Below are 20,547 nucleotides of genomic sequence, written 5' to 3'. Positions count from 1 at the left end.
ATGCAGAGCCGCGGCGTCGGCATGGCAACGCCCAGGCACCGCGAGGTGCGGGCGGGGCCGCGTCGTCGCCGGCGGCCCCCACCGCGATCGCTGCAGGCAAAATAGCAGCCTGGTGCGGCGTCGCCGGCGGCAAACCCCGCATGCACAGCGAGGTGCGGTGCCCCGGCGTGACCCTCGGCCCACCCCGCGGCCGCGGCAACTATAGCAGCCGCGGTGGCGGGCGCGCCAAACCCCGCAGGCACGGCGATGCTCGGAACCGCGGCAACTTCCGCGGCGCGGCATCGTGAGGAGCCGCGGCAGCGATGCACGGGGCCACGGCGACACCCTCAGCGTACCCCGCCAGCGCGGCGATGGCCGGAACCACGGCGGCACCCTCGGCAACTCCCGTGGTGCGGCGAGGTGTGGAGCCCCGGACGTACCTGGGGCTCCCCCGGCGGGCGCAGCATGGTGCGGAGCTGTGGCATCGCCGCTGGCAGACCCCGCGCGCGCGGTGTGGCGCGAAGTCGCGGCGGCACCCACGGTGGACAACGGCGTCGCAGTTGCCATGGCAGCCATGGCGCCGACGTGCGGCGTCGCATGAACAATGGCCGCCACCTGCAGCGTCGCAGTTAAAATGGCGGCCGCCTGAGGCGCCCCAACCAACATGGCCGCCGCTGGCGACGTCGCAGGCAAAATAGCCAGCTGGGGCGTCGCGGCGAAGATGGCGGCCGCCTCTCGCGGCGTCCCGGCAGTTGACAGTTGCTCCCATCCCGAGTGCGGACCGGGAGGACCCAACTTCGCCTCCGCGATGTCGAGACGGGCGCAAAGCTGCGCGATCGCCTGCAGGAGCTGCCTCAGCAGGTCTGCAGGGGTGCTCCCCGTCTCCAGCGGTGGTGGCGGCGAGCTGGCACCCCCGCCCGTCGTCTTCTCGGGGCCTGTCACCGGAGCCCCGGACTCCGGGGTCACTGCCGAAGCCTCCTCCCCGCCGTCTTCATCCTCCGATCGTCCCGTCGCTGGGTTCTTGCGCTCCGCTCCCGATGTAAACATTGTAGCAGCAGTGCAGACACTCTGACACCAGTTGTAGAGAAGCTACCGACGGACGTACTCGGAGACGGAGGTATGGTTAGGGGCTTCCGCCAGGGTTTATTACTCTTGGTCAAAACTACACAGGGTACACAACTCCCAGGGGCTAGGGGTCCTACTCTGAGTCTGGGTCCCTGCCGGCTAGCTCCGGTCTCTCTCTCGTGTCGGATCGTGGAGTCTGCCGACTCCACCGACCGGAGAGAGAAGCACCTCTTCGGCTACCACCGGCTTCTCCCCAGACTCCCTATTTGATCCCTCTCACTATCCCTGGTTCCCTCTTCACCCTGTTTACTATCCCCGTTCCTATAGTGACCCCGCTTACGTTACGGGGTCTCCCTTATATACCCTCGGAGGGGTGATGTCACGTGCACTGCCCAGCGCGTGCGACCCCACGTCCCGTGAGGTCACCGCACCGGACAGCGCACACGACGCCACCACTCTCCACTACTCCTCTACACATGAGGAAAAATGGGGAGAATACCGTCGCGGCGTGTGGGGCCATCCTGTATGCTGCCAAGACTCCTGGAACGTGCAAGTCCCAATATGTCTGCGCCTCATTAAATGCCTGACAGAGCATCGATGTCAAGGTTCTGTGCAGGCGGTCCACCATACCATCTGTTTGAGGATGATATGGTGACATTCTAATCTTTGTTGTACCCAGCAACGTTGCACACTTCACGTAGCAGCATGGATGAGAAATTCCGACCCTCACGTAGCCGTGCAAAAATGCATCGGCAATGGATGCAGCCACTTGGTCAGGTAATGGCCAAGCCATTGGCCACCGGGAAAAATACTCCACCCCAACCAGGATAAATCTATTCCTCTTTTGCGTAGCCAGAAAAGGTCCCAGGATGTCAAGCGCAACCAATTATTTTATTCGGGACACTGTGATGGACTGTACGGGGGTTGAGACTTTTTCAATGGTGGCTTGTGGCGCGCGCAATCAGTGTGCAACCTTTGATCAGATCGTGGACATCGTTTGACATCCGTTGGAGGGTTAGCAAAGTTTTTCGATGCCCGAGGTGCATCAACTTAGTTTTGTGCACTGCCCATATTGGCCTACCTTGGAGGGAGGTGGGGACCATAATACATAGATGTTGCAAAACCTCCTGCCACCTCATCAGCAGGCAATCCCAAAGGACGAACCGTGAAACTCCCTTAGGCCTGGGGTTTTTTTGGTTAGTTTCGGCGCTGCGCTGCAAGTTCAACAAGGAAACATCCTCCATCTGTAGCTGGCTCCATTCAGCATACATGAGGCCAAACGTGTTGTCCCTATGTTTGACCACCGCGGCTGATGGCAGGTCACTCAAAGTCGCTACGACCCACGGTGACCCAGCCGCAGGTGGTTTATACCGGCCCGCGCCTGACGAGCATGCACAACTTCCGTTCAGAGGCAAGCAGGATAATGCGTCAGCATTACAGTGCCTTATACCTTTGCGGTAAATTACCCAAAATGAATACTCCTGGAGTTTCTCCAACCAGCGTAAGAGCTGGCTGAAAGGCTGGTCCACTCTCAGAGAGTACTGGAGGGCCGCATGGTCCGTGTGACCTACAAAGTCTCTGCCATAGAGATAAGGCCTGTACTGTTGGATGAAGTACACCATGGCCAACAGTTCCCTGCGGGTAACACAGTACCGCTGCTCAGCGGGTGACAGAACGCGACTTCCGTATGCAATTACCCTTTCTTCACCTGGGACAGGACAGCCCCTATGCCCAGGTCACTATGTTGTGTCTATACCCTTTTTTTTTATTAAGAACATTTCAAATTTTTTTTTTTTTAATTATATTTTTATTTTATCTATTTATCTTTTTTTTTATTAAACAATGAAAACAACTCACTTCTCCCCACAAGCACACCAGGAATCCATGAAACATGGAGGGTGGTTAAAATGTTGAGAATTCGGTCACAGAGAGGTCATAGACATCCAGATGGACAAAAGATGTATGGACTAGCCTCCCAAGACATCTGGAGATGTACAGATAAGGTGCAGAGTAAATAACGGTTGCAACTCGCGTTTTCTTAACGTTTTCCTTACCGAAAAGTAGAAACTTAACAAAGATAATTAACCAACAAACAATAATTTTTTTACTATTAGTATATGTTTCCTACCTACACGACCTTCCTAAAAACTAAAGAGTACGAATTCCAGAAAGCTTAAGTGGAAACATAGTTACGCTTAACCTCAGGACATTAAAATATAACTCAGAATAAAACACCAATCTCTGGAGAACTAAACTTGGCGAAGCCACAAAATAATAATGTGACGAGGATCATTACGAATATTCATTAAACATAGACGAATGATAACCCCGATACTAAGACCGAAGGAACTCATAAAATATAATTCAAGAATAAATGTAACACACATGACCACATAAATGTATTGCAAACATCTCCTCAGCCACCTTTGTCTTCCAGCGGGGTCTGGCAAGCAAAGAGGGAGCAAAAAGGTCACAGGGGGGAATCGGTGCCTGACATTCCAAAGATATTTGTTTTTTTATTCTGTTTGTTTTCTCTCGCAAGAGACGCGGAGAGAGGAGAGGGTGCTCACGTTTTGAGTTACACACGGCCGTCTTTGTCTCCCCGCAGCACAAACAGATGGCCCATGAATGCTTGGAGGGTTAGGAAAGGTCGCGAGGAGGGGTCGCGGGGGTGTCTGCTTTTTCTCGCTCTGTTTGTGTTTTGTTGCCCGCTCGCAAGGAATGCGCAGAGAGAGGGAAGTCACGTTTTGAGTTAGGCACGGGCGCACACAGCGAACAGGCAGTCTGGGTTGAGTCGTGCTCAGTCTCGCAACTCGGCGTGCAACGCGGTGTTGCGATGGGGCTCGCAAGAGAGGTGTGGCAGTCGTGCCTCGAGGAGAGATGGGACGACGAGACATCGTTAAAGTGACAGTCTGAGAGCAGTCTGTCCGAGTCGCGCTCAGTCTCGCAACTCGGCTTGTGACGCAGCGTTGCGACGGGGGCTCGCGAGAGAGCTGGGGCGGTTGTGCCTCGAGAAGTGATGGAACGAGGAGGAGTCGTTCGAGTCGCAGAAGTCTGAGTTCAACCTGGGTCGGGGCTGGGTTTCAGCCGTGCTCCGGCTGGCGGAACGTCGTGAGGAAACGAAACACCGATGCCGATAGCAGGTGTCGCTTCTCGCAGAACGAAGTTAAGTGCGAGTGAAGCTGGCAGCTGCACGAACAAGGGAAGCACGGAGCAGAGAGAGTGACGAGTGACGACAAGCAATCAACCTGTAAAAGGGCGGAGATCGCCAAGCGTCGACCAAGCGTGCAAAGCAGAGAGCGCGAAGCAGTGGAGAAAGCATAATCAAACGGCTGTGAGGAAGAGGACAGCGCCATCGAATGCGCCGTGTGTTTGAGGGCACACCGACCAACGACCAGTGTGAACAGACAAGACGTCACCGGGCGTCACCGAGCGTCGTGCCAACTCGTCATCCAGCAGTGGAGAGAGAGAGAGCGCAAGAGCAGCACGACTCGGACGTCACCGGGCGTCACCGAACGTCGTGCCAACTCGTCATCCAGCAGTGGAGAGAGAGAGAGAGAGCGCAAGAGCAGCACGACTCGGACGTCACCGGGCGTCACCGAGCGTCGTGCCAACTCGTCATCCAGCAGTGGAAAGAGAGAGAGAGCGCAAGAGCAGCACGACTCGGACGTCACCGGGCGTCACCGAGCGTCGTGCCAACTCGTCATCCAGCAGTGGAGAGAGAGAGAGCGCACAAGCAGAGACACGCAAGAGAGGCTCGCGGCGGCCACGCCCAACCCAGAGAAAACTTCTGGCCGCTGTTTGTATCCTCCTACACCACACAAGCTAACGACACAATTAATATTACGAGGGGACAACGCACACACAGCACGCACACGAATAAGACTTAAAAAAAAAATTATCTTTGCGTTTCAAAAAGGGTTGCCATTTCGAGGTGGTGCGTTCAATATCAACTGATCGTGCAAAGCAGTTGCTGCCGTCGAGTTACATGAATAAGAAATGTTTTAGTCATTCATTTTCGTAATTGCATAATTTCGCAAATGCATAAGTTTTTGTCATCCATTTTCGTTAATTGCATAATCTTGCTCATGAATTTATTGACGCATGTTTGACCTGCATGATAGAATGTCACATGCTTGTTAGAATAACATTGTTATCACAGAAGCATATTGAGTGTTCCTTCCAAGTCCATGCAAAACTGTCTTATTCTTGATAACTGTATCCTGTGATGAGATCTGAAACTGGAGACCTAAAATATCATAACACACACTAGGATAATCGGTAAATGAATCGATGATAATCGTGTTATCCTGATTGATATAACACTGGATAAACGAAGCTAAGCTTAATTATCACAACTGCACACATTAACATAATCGCAAGCATCCGCATAAATTACTACGATTATCTCCGTGATTATCATAATTTATGCATATAATTACACGCATTATCATAATTTATGCATATTAATACAGACATTAACATAATTAATGAGATTTGCGCATTTTTTTGAAAATTATTAATTTTTATTATTTTTATCAAAATTTCATAAAACCAACACATACAACACCTAGCATCAGTGTCTAGTATGAACGACAGGGAAAACTCCGGATAGTCGAGAGGAGGCACGTTGGAAAGGTGTTCTTGCAGTGCAACGAACGCGGCCTCCTTTTGTCCCATTTTAACTTTTGGTTTTTAGCCGTCAAGGCATGCAAAGGTTTTGCAACCGTCGCGATCTGCGAAATGAACCTTCGGTAATATGACGCAAACCCGACGAAACTGCGCACTTCACCCACCGACTTGGGGGTTGGCCAATCGCGTAAGCATGCCATTTTGTCGGGATCCGTAGCTATTCCTTTTGCACTAAGAATATGGCCCAAATATCACACTGAGGTTTGTAGCAAATGGCATTTAGCGGGTTTCATTTTGAGATTAGCCGACCGTACCCTGGAGAACACTGCCAGCAACCTCTGCAAATGCTCCTCGAATGTGCGGCAAACACGATGATGTCATCTAATTAAATGAGGAAGGAGTCCCGCCAGGACCAACTCCATAAGTCACTGGAAAATGGCAGGTGCCGAATGCAATCCGATCAGAAGACAATTAAATTGGAACAGTCCCTGAGGCGTTCGGAATGCTGTTTTCGGTTTAGATGACTCATCCAAGGGAAGTTGCCAAAACCCCAACAATAGGTCCAGTGTGGAGAAGAACCGAGCGCGCGCTAACTCGTCCAGAGAATCGTTCATCCGTGGAAGCGGATAAGCATCTGCCACTGAGACTTTGTTTTATTTACGAAAGTCGATGCAAAACCTTAAGCTTCCATCCTGTATTTTGACCAACAGCGCAGGGGCTCCCCAAGGACTGGTTGATGGTGAAATTATATTCCTCCGCCAACATTTCCTCCACCACCTGCTATCCATGTTCCTTTTCGACAGGACTCAACCGATATGAGGATATGAGTTCTGCCGAATAGGAGCTGCGTCGCCCGTTTTGATGTGGTGTTGCAACAAGGAAGTACGCTGAATATCAAATTTAACTTCACTAAATATATCACAGCTGTGCCCAGACCTACATTCAAGACCTGCAAAAATGGTTCCTGATTCACCCAAAGGATTGTCTGCGCCCACGGGTCGATGTGTTAGATGGTATAAGGAGCACTCCCGCCTTTAAAGGCGTTTGCGGTAGCAGAAGAGGACTAACATTTGCACGCCTGGCGGAATCTCTTTAGATTTCCTTGCCAAGGACTGAACTGTACCATTCGCCACAGTGTTTATATATGGGGAATCCAAAAAGAACAACCGATGTCCCGACGGAATCTCGACACATCCTTGATCCGTCAAACTTTTTAGAGGCATCCTGCTAAAAAATCAGTCCCCAAGAGCTAAGGCACTACCAGCGTCTTTAAAGTTAATATGGGCCCCGACATCTCAATTTACCCACTCTTACGCATGCCTCTATCTGAAAATGACGGAAGGAATGCGTGAAGGCCTAGATGCGTGAGGTGGTGGTTTGGGCCCGAGTGTCGGTGTGTTGTGACTTGCCTGTTGGGGCTGGGAAGTGGTCGTCGGCGAGACGGGGGATGTCAGTGAAGTCGTCGATGGCCGGGCGTCATCCTGGCATCCCCGCACCATGTGTCCCGGCTGTCCGCACCGAAAGCAGGAGAGGGAGGGTCCGTGCGGCGGAGGGGTCGCCTCTTCCCTCGGACCCCAACCTCGAGGTCGTCGCGAGGTGTCCCCTCGCCGTTAAGGCCACCCTTGCGCCGCCGCCATCTCCTTCCCCAGCTCTGGATCCTCCTTCGGCGCTCCTTGTTGATCGGGCGGTCGTCCGACACGGGCTCACATGACCACACCACCACCTGGGTCCACCTGTTCATGTTCTCGTGGGCTTGCAGGCATCTGGCCACCCACCTCCTCGATGACGGGCAGCACGATCCCCATCTCCTGTGCTAACACCAACACCTTTTCCATCGTCAGGGAGTCTATTGCCACTTGATCCATTCGCAGGTAAGCCGCCTGCCCAAGCGACATCAGTGTGCTGCGGTAAGCGAGGGGCATCTCGGCCTTCCCTCGCCTCCACTGCAGGAACTTCCTCGGCGTGTTGAATGGAGGACCAAAGATGGCCGCCATTTCTCTGTACGCCTGTCGAAGAGTGGCCTGCTTTTCCGCTGGGATGGCTCAGAACGCTGCGAGAGCGTCGTCATTGAGAGTCATCGGCAAACCCCGCAGAGCTTCGTCTTCCGTCCATGCGACGGACAAGTATACTGCCTCGAATCAGCTGATGAAGGAGTCCCAATCGTCTCCCACTGCCATAGACCCCCTGATGGGAGGCAACCGCCTTGGCCGGTCTGCTGCTCCCCCGTGCGACGTTGGTTACGGAGTGGGCTCTGCTGCGTGGAAAGTGGTGGCCGGCAATCGCACAGGCTCCACCACTTGGAAAATGGCGATGCGAAGATAGCGACGGCGTGAAGACAGTCGACCCTGATCCCACGGCAGCCTCGGACTTTGCCTCTCGCCTCCTTTTTTCCCAGGGTGCCCCTCACTCCGCCCCCGGCCACGCACCCTTTCTCACAACTCGCCTTCTATTAATGTCCACCCTTGTCATTACCCCATGTGTCAGATTCCAAATTCTTCATCTCTTAAGAATATTTTGCAAGCCTCAACACGAACGGCTTTATCTGCAGGACATAAGGTTTGCACAGTCTGCAAAAGATATGTCTACATTCCCAGGTCCTTGTTCAAGATTCTCTACATCGTTGCCCAGGGAAGACCACATTCTATGCTGCATTGTCTATTTGATTTCCCTGGGCGACGTGATAAAGCTTCTTGTGTAACAGCTATGTTTGCAGGGGATCGGCCTGTCCGTGGTCGACTGCCATTCCCTTTGTAATTATCAGCGACTGCGCCGGTTTTGACGAACTTGTTGTAAACACTGTAAATGGTCAATCTTGAAGGTGGATCGCAGATTAAATGCTCTCTGTATTTGTTGCCAACCACCGTGGGTGACTGAAAGACGTCCATCCATGCAGCAACCTTTCTTCTTTGCTCCAAAGTCAATCTCGTTGCCATTTCAGTAAACTGCAAGGGAAAGAAACAAAAATTCCCTGTTTTTTTTAAGCACCCTGTAGTTATTAGAATGATCAATTATTATTATATGACTGTTTCCGATGGTGGAATAATAATGGGATTCATAATGACACAGGTTTGGTCAAATAATTATGTGGCCTAACCCAAACATCAGTGATGAATCAGGATCCTGTAGTTTGCACGTTTCATGATATTCGGGCTCTATGGTACAAGCGCATGAGAAAGGCGGATGCTGGTAATGTGACCTGTGGGGCTGCGGTGCAGGCGTCCGTGAGGAAGGGCGTGCTGCCCCGCATGCTGGAGGAGATCCTGCAGACGCGCATCATGGTCAAGCACTGCATGAAGGACTACTATGGAGACGGGGCGCTCACGCGGCTGTTGCACGCGCGGCAGCTGGGGCTCAAGCTAATCGCTAATGTCACGTTTGGCTACACCGCCGCCCACTTCTCCGGGAGAATGCCCTGCGTTGAGGTGCAGTTCGGCGTGCTGGAGAAATTACACATCACGTAGGGCCATTGGGTGCCTCGCAGCAACAGGGGCCTGGGTTCAATTCCTGACTCGAGTGCCTTTTTGTGTGGAGAAGGTGTGTTCTGCTGTTCTGCATGGCTTTCCTCTGGATTCTCCATTTTCTCTCCAATAGTAAAAAAACAGATGCAATGTAACTAGCATTGGCCAAACATCCCAATGCTGAAAAATTGCTCGCAGATTAATAGTTTGGGATTACACGACAAAACATCTCCCCTCCTGCAAAAACTTGGTAGCACTGCTGAAAAAGGTCTTCAGATAAAGTGAGGCATTTCTGAGCAAACAAGCACGGGAATAATATACACTGATGTATAACCTTTCAGAATTGAGTTTTATTCCAGTTTAATTGAAGTTTTTTATCGAGTTATTTGTTCTCTGGGAGCAGGTGGGCGATAGTATTGTACACAAAGCCAGGGAGACACTGGAACGAGCAATCAAGCAAGTGAACGAGACAAAGGAATGGGGAGCACGGGTTGTGTACGGTGACACAGACAGGTAAGGCAGTCACGTGCATGTCCACTTGGTAATGTGACATCACCTGTGACGTTTGGAAACAAAGCACCACACTGACCGGCTACTTTGAGCATTGTTATATTGAACAGCGTTTGTGAGAGCTACACCCACAACTGCAATGTAATTTGTCTCATTCAACCGCGAAGCTGCATTGGTTGGTAAACAAACAGAGCAAAAATTCCTGGCCTAAACTTTCGATCCCCTACTTGACTGACTTGAATTTAAATGTATCAACCTATTGCATCTACCTGCCTTGGAGCCACACCCAGATGTGCCCTCCCTGGGTCATCCCTTGCAAAATACATGTGCAACACACACACCTTCGATTAGCATGGTTCGCTATGTACGGTGTGTGTTGTATATGCCGGATTATGACATTTTGATAAAAAATAATAATAAATATATCTAAATATAAAAAATGCGCAAATCGCATAAATTATGTTAATGTATGTAATTATATGCATAAATTTTGATAATCACGGAGATAATCGTAGTAATTTGTGCAAATGGTTGCGATTATGTTAATGTTTGCAGTTATGATAATTAGGCTTAGTTTCGTTTATCCAGAGTTGTATCAATCAGACTAACGATTATCTTTGATTAAACATTTATTGATTATCTTAGTGTGTTTATGTTATGTTAGGTCTCCAAATTCATATCTCATCGCAGGTTACAGTTCTTATGAATAAGACAGTTTTGCATGGACTGGGAAAGAAGCACTCGAACACTTGGTGTTAAGCAATTTTAATTTTAAACAACATATGACACTCTAATATGCAAAGGCAAAAGTATACGTCATTAGATTCATCGGCAAGATTATGCAATTAACGAAAATAAATGACTAAAACATTTCTTATTCATGTAACTCGACGGCAGCAACTGCTTTGCACGATCAGTTGCTATTGAACGTACAAACTTGAAATTGCAACCCTTTTCGAAACACAAAGATAACTTTTAGAAAGTCTTGTTCGTGTGCGTGTTGTGTGTGCGTTGTCTCCTTGCATTATTAATGAATTAATTTTTTTTTTGAGCCGAGAGTTGTGTCGTTAGCTTGCGGGGGGTGGGGGAGGGGTTATACCACCCGCAGCAGCTTCCCTCTCGCTTGGGCGTGGCCGCAGCGAGCCCGTCCTGCTTTCTCTCTCCACTGCTAGATTGAGCGGCGTTAGCACGATGTTCCTTGAAGAACTTGGTTGTTTGGCGTTTGATGGTTCCGGGGGCTTGGTGCTGCTCGTGCACTCTCTCTCTCCACCACTTGATGAGTGGCGTCGGCACGACGCTCACCGTCGTGGTGCGCGATGATTCCGTCGTCGCTGCTGGACGTCTTGTCTGTTCTCACTGGGTATTGGTCGGTGTGTGTGCATCAAACACACGGCGCGTTCGATGGCGCTCTCTCTCTCTCTTGGTGGCAGCTCAAGTCTTCTCCACTGCTGGATGATTGTTGAGTCGGCACGATGCTCGTCTTCTGGGTGTGCTGCTCGTGCACTCTCTCTCCACTGCTAGATTGAGCGGCGTTGGCACGATGTTCGTCGTCGTGGTGCGCGATGATTCCGTCGTCGGATAGCGCACAACTCCTCCACCGCTGGATGACGAGTCGGCACGACGCTCGGTGACGCCTGGGTCGTGCTGCTCGTGCGCTCTCTCTTTCTACTGCTAGATGAGTGGCGTCGTGGTGCGCGATGATTCCGTTGTCGGATAGCGCACAGCTCCGCCACCGCTGGACGTCTTCTCTGTTCTCAGCGGGTGTTGGTCGATATGTGTGTGTATTAAACACACGGCACATTCGATGGCGCTCTCCTCTTCCTCACGGGCGGTCTGCCAGACTCTTTCCACTGCTCCGTTCTCTCTCCTTGCTTTCAAATTTGGCGTGCAGCTGACAGCTTCATACGGGCACTCGCTGATGCCTCTCCCGCCCTTCCTTCAGGTTTTCGTTGGTTCAGGTTCTCTCACGACAATGATAGCTGTAATTTCGCAAGCTTCACTCGCACTTAACCACACCTCGCCACTTCGTTCTGCGAGAAGCGACACTGGCCATCGGTATCAGACTTCTGCGACTCCAACGACCCCTCCTCGTTCCATCTCTCCTCGAGGCACGATGCGCCCCAGCTCCCCTTGCGAGCCCCGTCGCAACGCCGCATCGCAAGCCGAGTTGCAAGACTGAGCACGACTCGAACCAGACTGCTCACAGACTTCTGCGCGTTTGTGCTTAAACTCAAAAACGTGACTCCCCTCTGCGCATCTCTTGCGAGAGAAACAACAAACCGAAAAAAAACAGACATCCTCCCGACCCCTCCTCGCAACCCTTTCTAACCCCCTAAGTATTTATGGTGCCATCTGTTTGTACCGGACCGTTGGAGACAAAGGTGGCTGAGGAGATTTTGACGTTTGTTGTCTATCTGTATTCAGGGATTGCACTGTTTTACTCGAGTTATATTTTAATGTCCTGAGGTTAAGTGTAACTAAGTTTCCACTTAAGCTTTCTTGACTGCTGGAATTCGTATTCTTTAGTTTTTAGTAAGGTCATGTAGATAGAAACATACAATACAAAATAATATATATGCGGTGAATACGAGTAAAATAAGGGAATTACTAATAAAAAGCCCCTATTGTAGGCTGCAGTCTTATACTGTTGGTTGATTCTTTTTGTTAAGTTTCTACTTTTCGTGAAGGAAAACGTTAAAGAAAACGCGAGTTGCAACAGTTGTTTTTCTCTGCTCTGCACGTTATCCGTGAATCTCCAGACGTCTTGGGAAGGTTAGGCCATCGACCTTTTGTCCATCTGGGTATCTCTGACCTCTCTGTGCTCCGAAGTCTTGCCGTTTAATAGCCCTCTCCGTTTCACAGATTCCTGGTGTGCTTGTGAGGAGTAGGGGCTGTTTTCATTATTTAATTTAAAAAAATATATATAGATATAAAAAAAAAAAAATTTGCCCTAAATATTCTTAATATAAATTTTTGAGAAAAGGGGCATAGATACAACATGTGAAAGAAGTGCAACATACATGAACATATGAATGTTAAAACACAGTGGCCTTCATTGTGGTCTCTCCGTATATGTGTGTAGTAGACAATTGCCTCGTCACTTTTGCACTGTCCTCTGAAGTTGTACATAATATTCCACATCTCGGTAGTGTCCATTGACTGGACAGCAGCCCAGGACACAAAACCCCTGCCCATGTACAAATCCCAGTAGTAGTCTTGTTCCAATTAATAATAAAATGAATAATAGGTTCTCAGCCTTCTTTGAAGACTCCATACAGCCTTGATTTTCAGAGCCATCGTAGAGACCAGTGGTGGCAAAGGTCATTGAATTACATTCTCATGCCACTGCTGGAAAAGTGTACTCGGCCTACTCTTTTATGATAGTTAGACATCTTGGAAGAGATGGGAGTATCCACATTTTACCCCACTGCACATGACGTGCCGATCAACTGATTGTGGTGCAGCCATATTTATTTCTGCCTGGGCAGAGGCAGTGGGATTTGAGAAACTTGCCCGGTTGCCTCTACTGTCGTGCCAGCGGATCAAACTGGCGATCTCTGGGCACCACAGTAGCGAGATGTTAACTGCCTTGCCTGGTATACAGGAGGTTGTGGATTCGATCCTGACCCTGACCTATGTATATTTGGAGTTTGCATATTCTCCTCGGGGTCACGTGGATTTTTCCCTCCACATTTAAAAACATGAAATTAGAGTATTTGGCTGCTAGAAATTTCCACATGATTAGCCACTTTGTTGAGCGATCATTTGTGGCCATGTTGCTTTTGAAAAAAGGGCTTATATGACTCCGTGGGCCTTACCTGATGAACTAAAAATTGTTTATTGTTTAAGTCCAATGTGAAACCATGATACCATTATAAAAATAGGTTTTGCCCCTTTTTTGCAATAAAACAGGTGTTAAGATATTATTTGGGTCTTTCAGTAAAGTCACGTAGATAAGTTCAAAGAAAATAACAAAAAACTACGACGTTTCAGATCGCAACACATGCGGTCGTCATCAGGCAAAGGAGTTAGCCTCTGAAGACAAATTGTTTATAAAGGTTTGGGGGTGGGCGTTGCCCAAGTGTATCAGCAGGAACCAGGGTCATGGGCTTCATGAACGAATCTTTGTTGATAGCCAGTGGGTTTGCAAAGTACCTTCGTCTTGGATAAATCAATTTCGTGTGATCCCACCGCATTCAAGCAATGATCAGTCACGGCCGAGGTATTGGTCCTCCCTTTTTGCAGATCTGCCTTATGTTCACGAACATGGTCCAAGACATGTCACTTAGTTTCCCCAATGTAACTACTGCCGCAGACACAGCTTAGTTTGTAGACGCCGGGGTATTGCATGTCAGGGATCACATCCTTCACAGATGTAATCAGAACACGAATTTTACGTGCTGTGTTAAATCGAACCTGGATCTTGTGTTTGCTCATGATTTTGGAAATATTTTTTGTGACTCCTGCTATGTATGGCAAGGTGATGGTTTTTGATTGGGTCCTCGGATGGTTATTTCCTAACCGTTGGGGTGATAACTTTACGGATTGTGTAGTTTGAATATCCATTCATCTTGAGGGCTTGGTGTACGTGTTCCAGTTCACTGGCTAGGTGGTGATGGTCGGAAATACAACGAGCTCTATGGTGTAGAGTTTGGATGAGGGAATTCTTCTGGGATGGTGGTGGGAGTCAGGTTTTAGGTGGGCATCCGTATGGGTGACTTTCCTGTAGACAGTGTCCCATTGAGCCATCTGGTCTCTTTTTCGATTAAAACATGCAAGAATGGTAACTTGCCATCCTTTTCCACCTCCATGGTTGAATTTGGGTGTATGGAATTGATGTGGTTGAGGAATTGGTTCAGAGCTGGTAGGCCCTGTGGCCAGATGACGAATGTGTCATCTACGTACCTCTTCCACAAAGACGTTTGTAGAGTGGATGCCTGGATGGAATCTGTCTCAAAATTTTCTATGAAAACATTGGCTACAACTGGAGATAAGGGAGAACCCATTGGGGTACATTCAACTTGTTTGTAGAATGTTCCATTCCAGGTGAAGTAAGTGTTGGTGTGGCAGTGTCTCACAACGGCCGGTACATCAGCATTCAGTCCTTGTTTAACCAAATCTTCAATGATTGCAATGGTGTCAGGTACAGGAACTTTGGTCAACAAAGAAACTACATCTAAACTAACGAGCAAATCACCTGGAGATAGTGAGATGTCCTTAATTAACGATACCAAGTGAGCTGAGTTTAGTACAGCTGTGGTGGTCTTACCAGTGAACGATTGTAAGATCTCAAACATAAATCGGGCCAATTTGTAGGTCGGTGAGTTAATGGTGGAGACAATAGGATGAAGGGGTGTACCTTCTTTATGGATGTTTGGTAAGCCATACAATTTGGGTGGCCTAGCAGCGGAGGGTTTTAAGGAAAACCGTTTGGTTGGTTCGATTAAAGATGTCGAATCAGTGATGATGTTGTTGGTTTTTGTAATGAGGCGGTTGGTGGGATCTCTTTTAATTTTGGTATAGCTACCATCATTAAGTAGGTCCTAAATTTTGTTACTTTGCAAGCCTACTGGCTATCAACAAAGATTCGTTCATGAAGCCATCAATATTTATAGACAGACACAATTTCAACCAAGAAGATGGGTACAAACTGAGCAATCATTGGAAGGATGTTATTAACCAGTTTAAGTCATAACTGACTGTGATGTTTCCATCCTACCTTCTGATGTTAGTTGAAATTTTCGGCTCTCTGATTTTACATTAACAGGTAAAAAAAATTCTCACACTAATACAGCCACCTCGCGCGCCGACGTGGCGGAAGCTCTGCGATCTTACATTTACATGCTAATCTCTCACATTAACATAGTTGCTGCATTGGCAGTAGTGCTGCATTGTCATTGTTGCTGCTCACATTAACATAGCTGCTGCATTGGCAGTAGTGTGGCATTGTCATTGTTGCTGCATTGGCAGTGGTGCACTGCCCATGACCCTGGTTGCAGCTGATACACTTAGGCCATGCCCATCCCCAAACCTTTATAAAAATTTAGCCTTCAGAGGCTAACTCCTTTGCTTGATGACGACCGCTTGTGTTGCGATCAAAACGTCATAGTTTTTTGTTATTTTCTTTGAACATATCTATGTGACTTTACCGAAAGACCCAAAGAATATGCATTCCTGCAGTCACGAAAGCTTTAAGTCAAGGTGTTAAGATGTTAAAACACCAAAAAGAATCCTTTTTTTTTCAAGGAATCCTGTCTGCCTTAACCACATGTCCCTGTGGTGAACATGCAAACAAAAAACATGCTCTGATAATACATGCATTGTCTTTGAAACTGATTGGTCCAGACCAGAGACAGCTTTCTTTTGAGCCTAGTCTCAAAGTGTTAGACCAGAGAATGCCAAAAGGCGAACAGCACATAGACAATGCACTATCAGGGCATTTATTGCTCAGGGTGAGCAGGTACAATATGGGACCTTTCTTGCCCGTATCAAAATACTGTATAACAATAGGTTTTACCCTTTCTGGCACTAAAAGAGGTGTTAAGATGTTAACACACCAAACATAATCCTTTGTTTCAAGGAATCCTGTCTGCATTAACCACACGTACTTGTTATGATCATGCAAACAAAAACATGCTCTGCTAGTATATGCATTGTCTTTGAAACCGATTGGTCCACACTAGCGACAGCTTTTTATGAGCTCCCACAAAGAAGCCTTTAGCCACTAAGTGGATGATAGAGCCACGCCAATCAATATCAATAAAACTCTGCCCACTGATGTGAAGATATGCAACTACTGTACTGTAGTGGCGATCAAGTGTATTTCGGATTAACCGAAGCACATATTTGGTCAGTTTAAGCACGTGACTTGTCATGAACATTTCCAAGAATAACAATGTAGAACTGTTTAGATTATTAAATTGGACTTAAGGGAAAATGCATGAGTTATTCATTTACGTCAAATTCTCAAGTGTGCGGTTATTCCGCAAATCGGATAAACCGCACGCGGATAATTTTCGAGAGTCTACTCTATGCAGATAACATAGCCCTCGCTGCACAGGGCACACACTTTGAGAACATTGACAATACTCTAACAGCTGATCTAATGGTTGGAGAGATATTTCTGTCACTAGAGACTGACCAAATCTCTCCAAAACCACTACAAGCACTTTCCACCTGAACAATCATGTAGCAGATGCCAACCTTGATGTGTCTTGTGGTAGCTCAGCATAATATGAACACACTTGCAAGATGTATAGGGGTTATCATGGATAGAAAGCAAATTTTCAAGCCCCACATGAAAAGATCAAATGAAGAATTGGCCTCCTACAAAAACGTATAGGAATAACTTGGAGCACCTTAGCTGATGCGCTACGACCTGCCACCTTCTCACTGATGATCTACTTGATGGCAGTCACTGCACTTCAGTGTGGACCAGGAGCGCATACACAAAACTGTGAAATGCACAAAACTGTCACGTACACAATTAACGCATTGCATTTCATAATCGGGACACTGAAACCAATACAAATCCCTGGTCCCTGTTTTAGCAAAGATTCTGCTACCAAATGTCCGCATATACATGCAAACTACAAGGGAGTTTCCACATTTTCTTGCTAACGACAACCACCTCCCCAGCAACCAAGACCTCAACAATGTACCTTGCCGCCAACTCAAGTCCTAATCCTCATTCTGGGATCGCGCTGCTGTCAACCTAGAATCTCACTCAGATCTGGAAGGATGCTGGCAAACTAGTGGTACGATGTGGATATCCAAAATAAACACCTGATTCGAGACATCATACCTCCTGGCTTTGACATTCATCGATGACACTGGTGTACCATAAACTGCATCAGAACATCAACAGACCGATGCACACATCTCCTTCATGAATGGAAACTTAAAGATAAGCTGCAGTAGTCTCATTGTGGCATGCTACCAAAACTACGAACTGTACAAGAAACGACAGTAGTCTGTGCTCCTTCAATGGAGGCAACAGTAAAGCTACACAATCTCTCTCCTGATACCCCCTCGTTGTGGATAGCAGACCTCGACATTGGCATCGAGCTGTTGAACATATTTCTGCCTTCACATGGGAGAGTAGAATATCAGTTGCATAGAAATCAACAAAAACGTCCGAAATAAACACCTCATTCGAGACAAACATTGCAGTGTCTACTCACGTTTCAATTCAGTGCACTGATTTACAAGGAAATGGTCGCAAATGGAATTCATCCTCAACTTAATTAAAGTGGACACAAAAATGCAATTTTAGTCCCTATCATGTTCGTATTGCTAATGTTTCAACTAAAAACACCGTATCACAGATGTACTTATTTCAGAAGTATAGAAGAATCAATGGCCTCCAATAGACATGGGAGGATCCTGTTGCATTTTAAGTTGTGTGTTGGTAACAGTGTTGGTATCTTAATGTGGTATGTGAAGCATGTTCGTGTTGCTGGAGGGAGCCTCGAAGGAGCAGGCATTCCGCACTGGAAAGGAGATCGCTGCGGCAGTGACAGCAGCCAACCCCAGCCCCGTCAAGCTCAAGTTTGAAAAGGTGATGGTACCGTACTTGAGTGTGTGGCTAAAATTGTCAAAATACATTCGGCTCTAAATGGTTCTTGAATTGACGAATGCAGTCCAAAATTTCAATATTTCTCATATTTTAAAAAAAATTTTTACGTGAATTTTGTTGAAATTTTATTTTGTGCACAAACAACTATTATTATGTGCTTGTGGTTAGATGGTTATGGGGAATGTTATCAGTTATGTGCATTGATTTTCCTGGAAAAAAAATCACTTGGAAGGTTTTGGACTTGCTGTTTTATAAATCCTAGTCATTTATTACGAAAAATATTTCTTCAATCTGTGACCTGGCTTTGGTCGACCTAAACTGAATAAGTGACCTTGACTCATATTAGCGGCTACAGTCGTAACACCTCATTCAACTCTTTATGGACTGGGCTTTTGAGAAACATATCAGAAGCCCCTAACTCACTGTTGGCTTGTTGTCAGTCGATGGGTGAGTGACGATTTTAATTCTAACTTCAGCCTCTACCCTGTTGGGAGAGGTGGGGGGTGGTTAGGGGGGATACAGCTCTGTGAATGTGAGTACTGCTGTAAGAACCTCAGGGTTAAGTCTTCCAAAAGTTGTCAATCCCTTTTGGTTTCAAGTTCCATCACTGGTCATTGACCCCCTCTGACATTGTAAGTTGTGCTAATTGTGCTTATTTTACAAAGAATTGTGAAGTTGCATTTGGCATGCATTCGAGCATTGCTTATGGCCACTTTAGTCAGGTTAAAGTACCACATTCCCAACCGAGCGGGTATTTTTCTTCTATTTACATTGTCTGGGGTTAAATATAGAGTACTAGCGGTTAGTACTCGGCGTTGCCCGGGCGAAAAAGGCAGACACATGTAGTTACACATGCAAATCCATTGATACACACACATAGAGTTACACGCACAAATGGACTCACACATACATATGTAATACCGTTGACGACTCTTGACGCCGGAGTTGGAGGCACACGGGTTTATTTCACAGCACAACAGTGGGCATATAACACTCGAGGGGGTATCGGCCCCCTCACCCGGCTAGCTGGGAATACACACGTTAGCTACCCTAGCCTGCCTCTTAGTCCTCCACTAACGGGCTAGGGGAGGCTATCTGGCCCGACACTGGTAAGTCGGGCCCGGTACCCGGAGTACCAGACCTGCTCTGACAAGAGCACCGGCTCTGGCTCTCGGAACCACGCCGCTGGCTCGATCCTGTTCGGCCCTGATAAGGACGTCGAACTAGGGGAGTCCAGGGCTTCTAGCTAAGATGTCTTCAGTCTTCTCGTTAGCTTAACATTTCTCCCCGAGCCCTCTGACACATCCCCTTTTTATACTCAACCCCCGCTGAGGGGTGGGGCCCCGGGCTGCCCGGTGCGGACGTCGTTGAGAGCACCCCCCCGTGCACTCACGCAGCCCCGCCCACTGTGTTTGTTTTCCATAAGCTGCCATGCATAACGGCTCTCTCTCTAACACCCGTACATCACCCCCCCCCCCCCCCCCCCCGCATAGCTTGCAGCCGTCCCGGCTGCCAACATACAAAAAAAAACGACAATAAAAGCGCATTTACCCCCTGACCGCGCGTGTGCCTCACTATTTTTCAACAATAACAAGAACAACAACAAGAACACAACAAGAACGCAACAGCAAGAAGAGAAAACAACCCGACGCACCCCCCCCCCCCCCCGAATAAATACGAATTCCGTAAAACAGCATACGTACGATTTGCAGGGAACCCACCACACACCCAACACATGGTTAGCCCAACGCATACGCATCGAATGAGCGGGGAACACACCATTCACACAACACACAATGAACACAACCTATGTACACATCTTCTGTCCTCACAACAGTCTGCGCATTTTAGCGCGCGTCCTTGCAGCGGGCCCCTCACACGGGGTAACCCCGGGTGGCGGACCGTCCTGTGGCAACAGTCCGTCTTGGGGTGAGTCTTCATCCGACGCCACGTGACCCTTGGCATCCCCAGGAGGGGTGATCGGGCGTGAGCCCGTCACTCCTGATGCACCTGGAGGTGGCACAGCCGGCAAGGCATTTGGTGAGAGCGACGGAGACGGACCCAGTGAGTCGGCCGACCCCCCACATGTTTGGCCACGCGTGTGTGAAGTGGGGATGTGTACTGCGACAAATGGTTTTAATCTAGAGGGGTGCACGAACCACCGCCGCTTTCCCCATTTGATACGCACGCACTGCGGTCGCAACACCTCAACTACCTCCACAGGGCCCCGCCACGGCCGCACCAGCTTAGAGGAGGTTGCTAATGGCACCTGGGAACAGTGCAGCCATGCCTTGTCCCCCGGCTTCCACTGCAGCATGTGCGCCC

At 48.4% G+C, this 20,547-nt stretch overlaps 1 protein-coding gene across 6 annotated transcripts in view; it reads left to right on the top strand.

The window, feature by feature from the left end:
- REV3L (REV3 like, DNA directed polymerase zeta catalytic subunit) overlaps positions 1-20,547 on the top strand; it is a 164,873-nt gene that overhangs the window by 129,767 nt on the left and 14,559 nt on the right. For 5 of the 6 annotated variants that reach the window (XM_061556672.1, XM_061556673.1, XM_061556676.1 and 2 more), the window contains 3 exons: positions 8,892-9,098; positions 9,538-9,647; positions 18,090-18,204. In XM_061556672.1, the coding sequence (XP_061412656.1) occupies positions 8,892-9,098; positions 9,538-9,647; positions 18,090-18,204 (432 nt within the window). The remainder of the gene's footprint in view (positions 1-8,891; positions 9,099-9,537; positions 9,648-18,089; positions 18,205-20,547) is intronic. The other variant, XR_009755467.1, reaches the window with a different exon arrangement.

The sequence above is a fragment of the Lethenteron reissneri genome, chromosome 22 (assembly GCF_015708825.2).
Source record: "Lethenteron reissneri isolate LAM-NWPU_2019-01 chromosome 22, ASM1570882v1, whole genome shotgun sequence".
Lineage (NCBI taxonomy): Eukaryota > Metazoa > Chordata > Hyperoartia > Petromyzontiformes > Petromyzontidae > Lethenteron > Lethenteron reissneri.
Note: the sequence above shows the minus strand (reverse complement) of the source record. Positions and strands in the feature narration are given on the sequence as shown.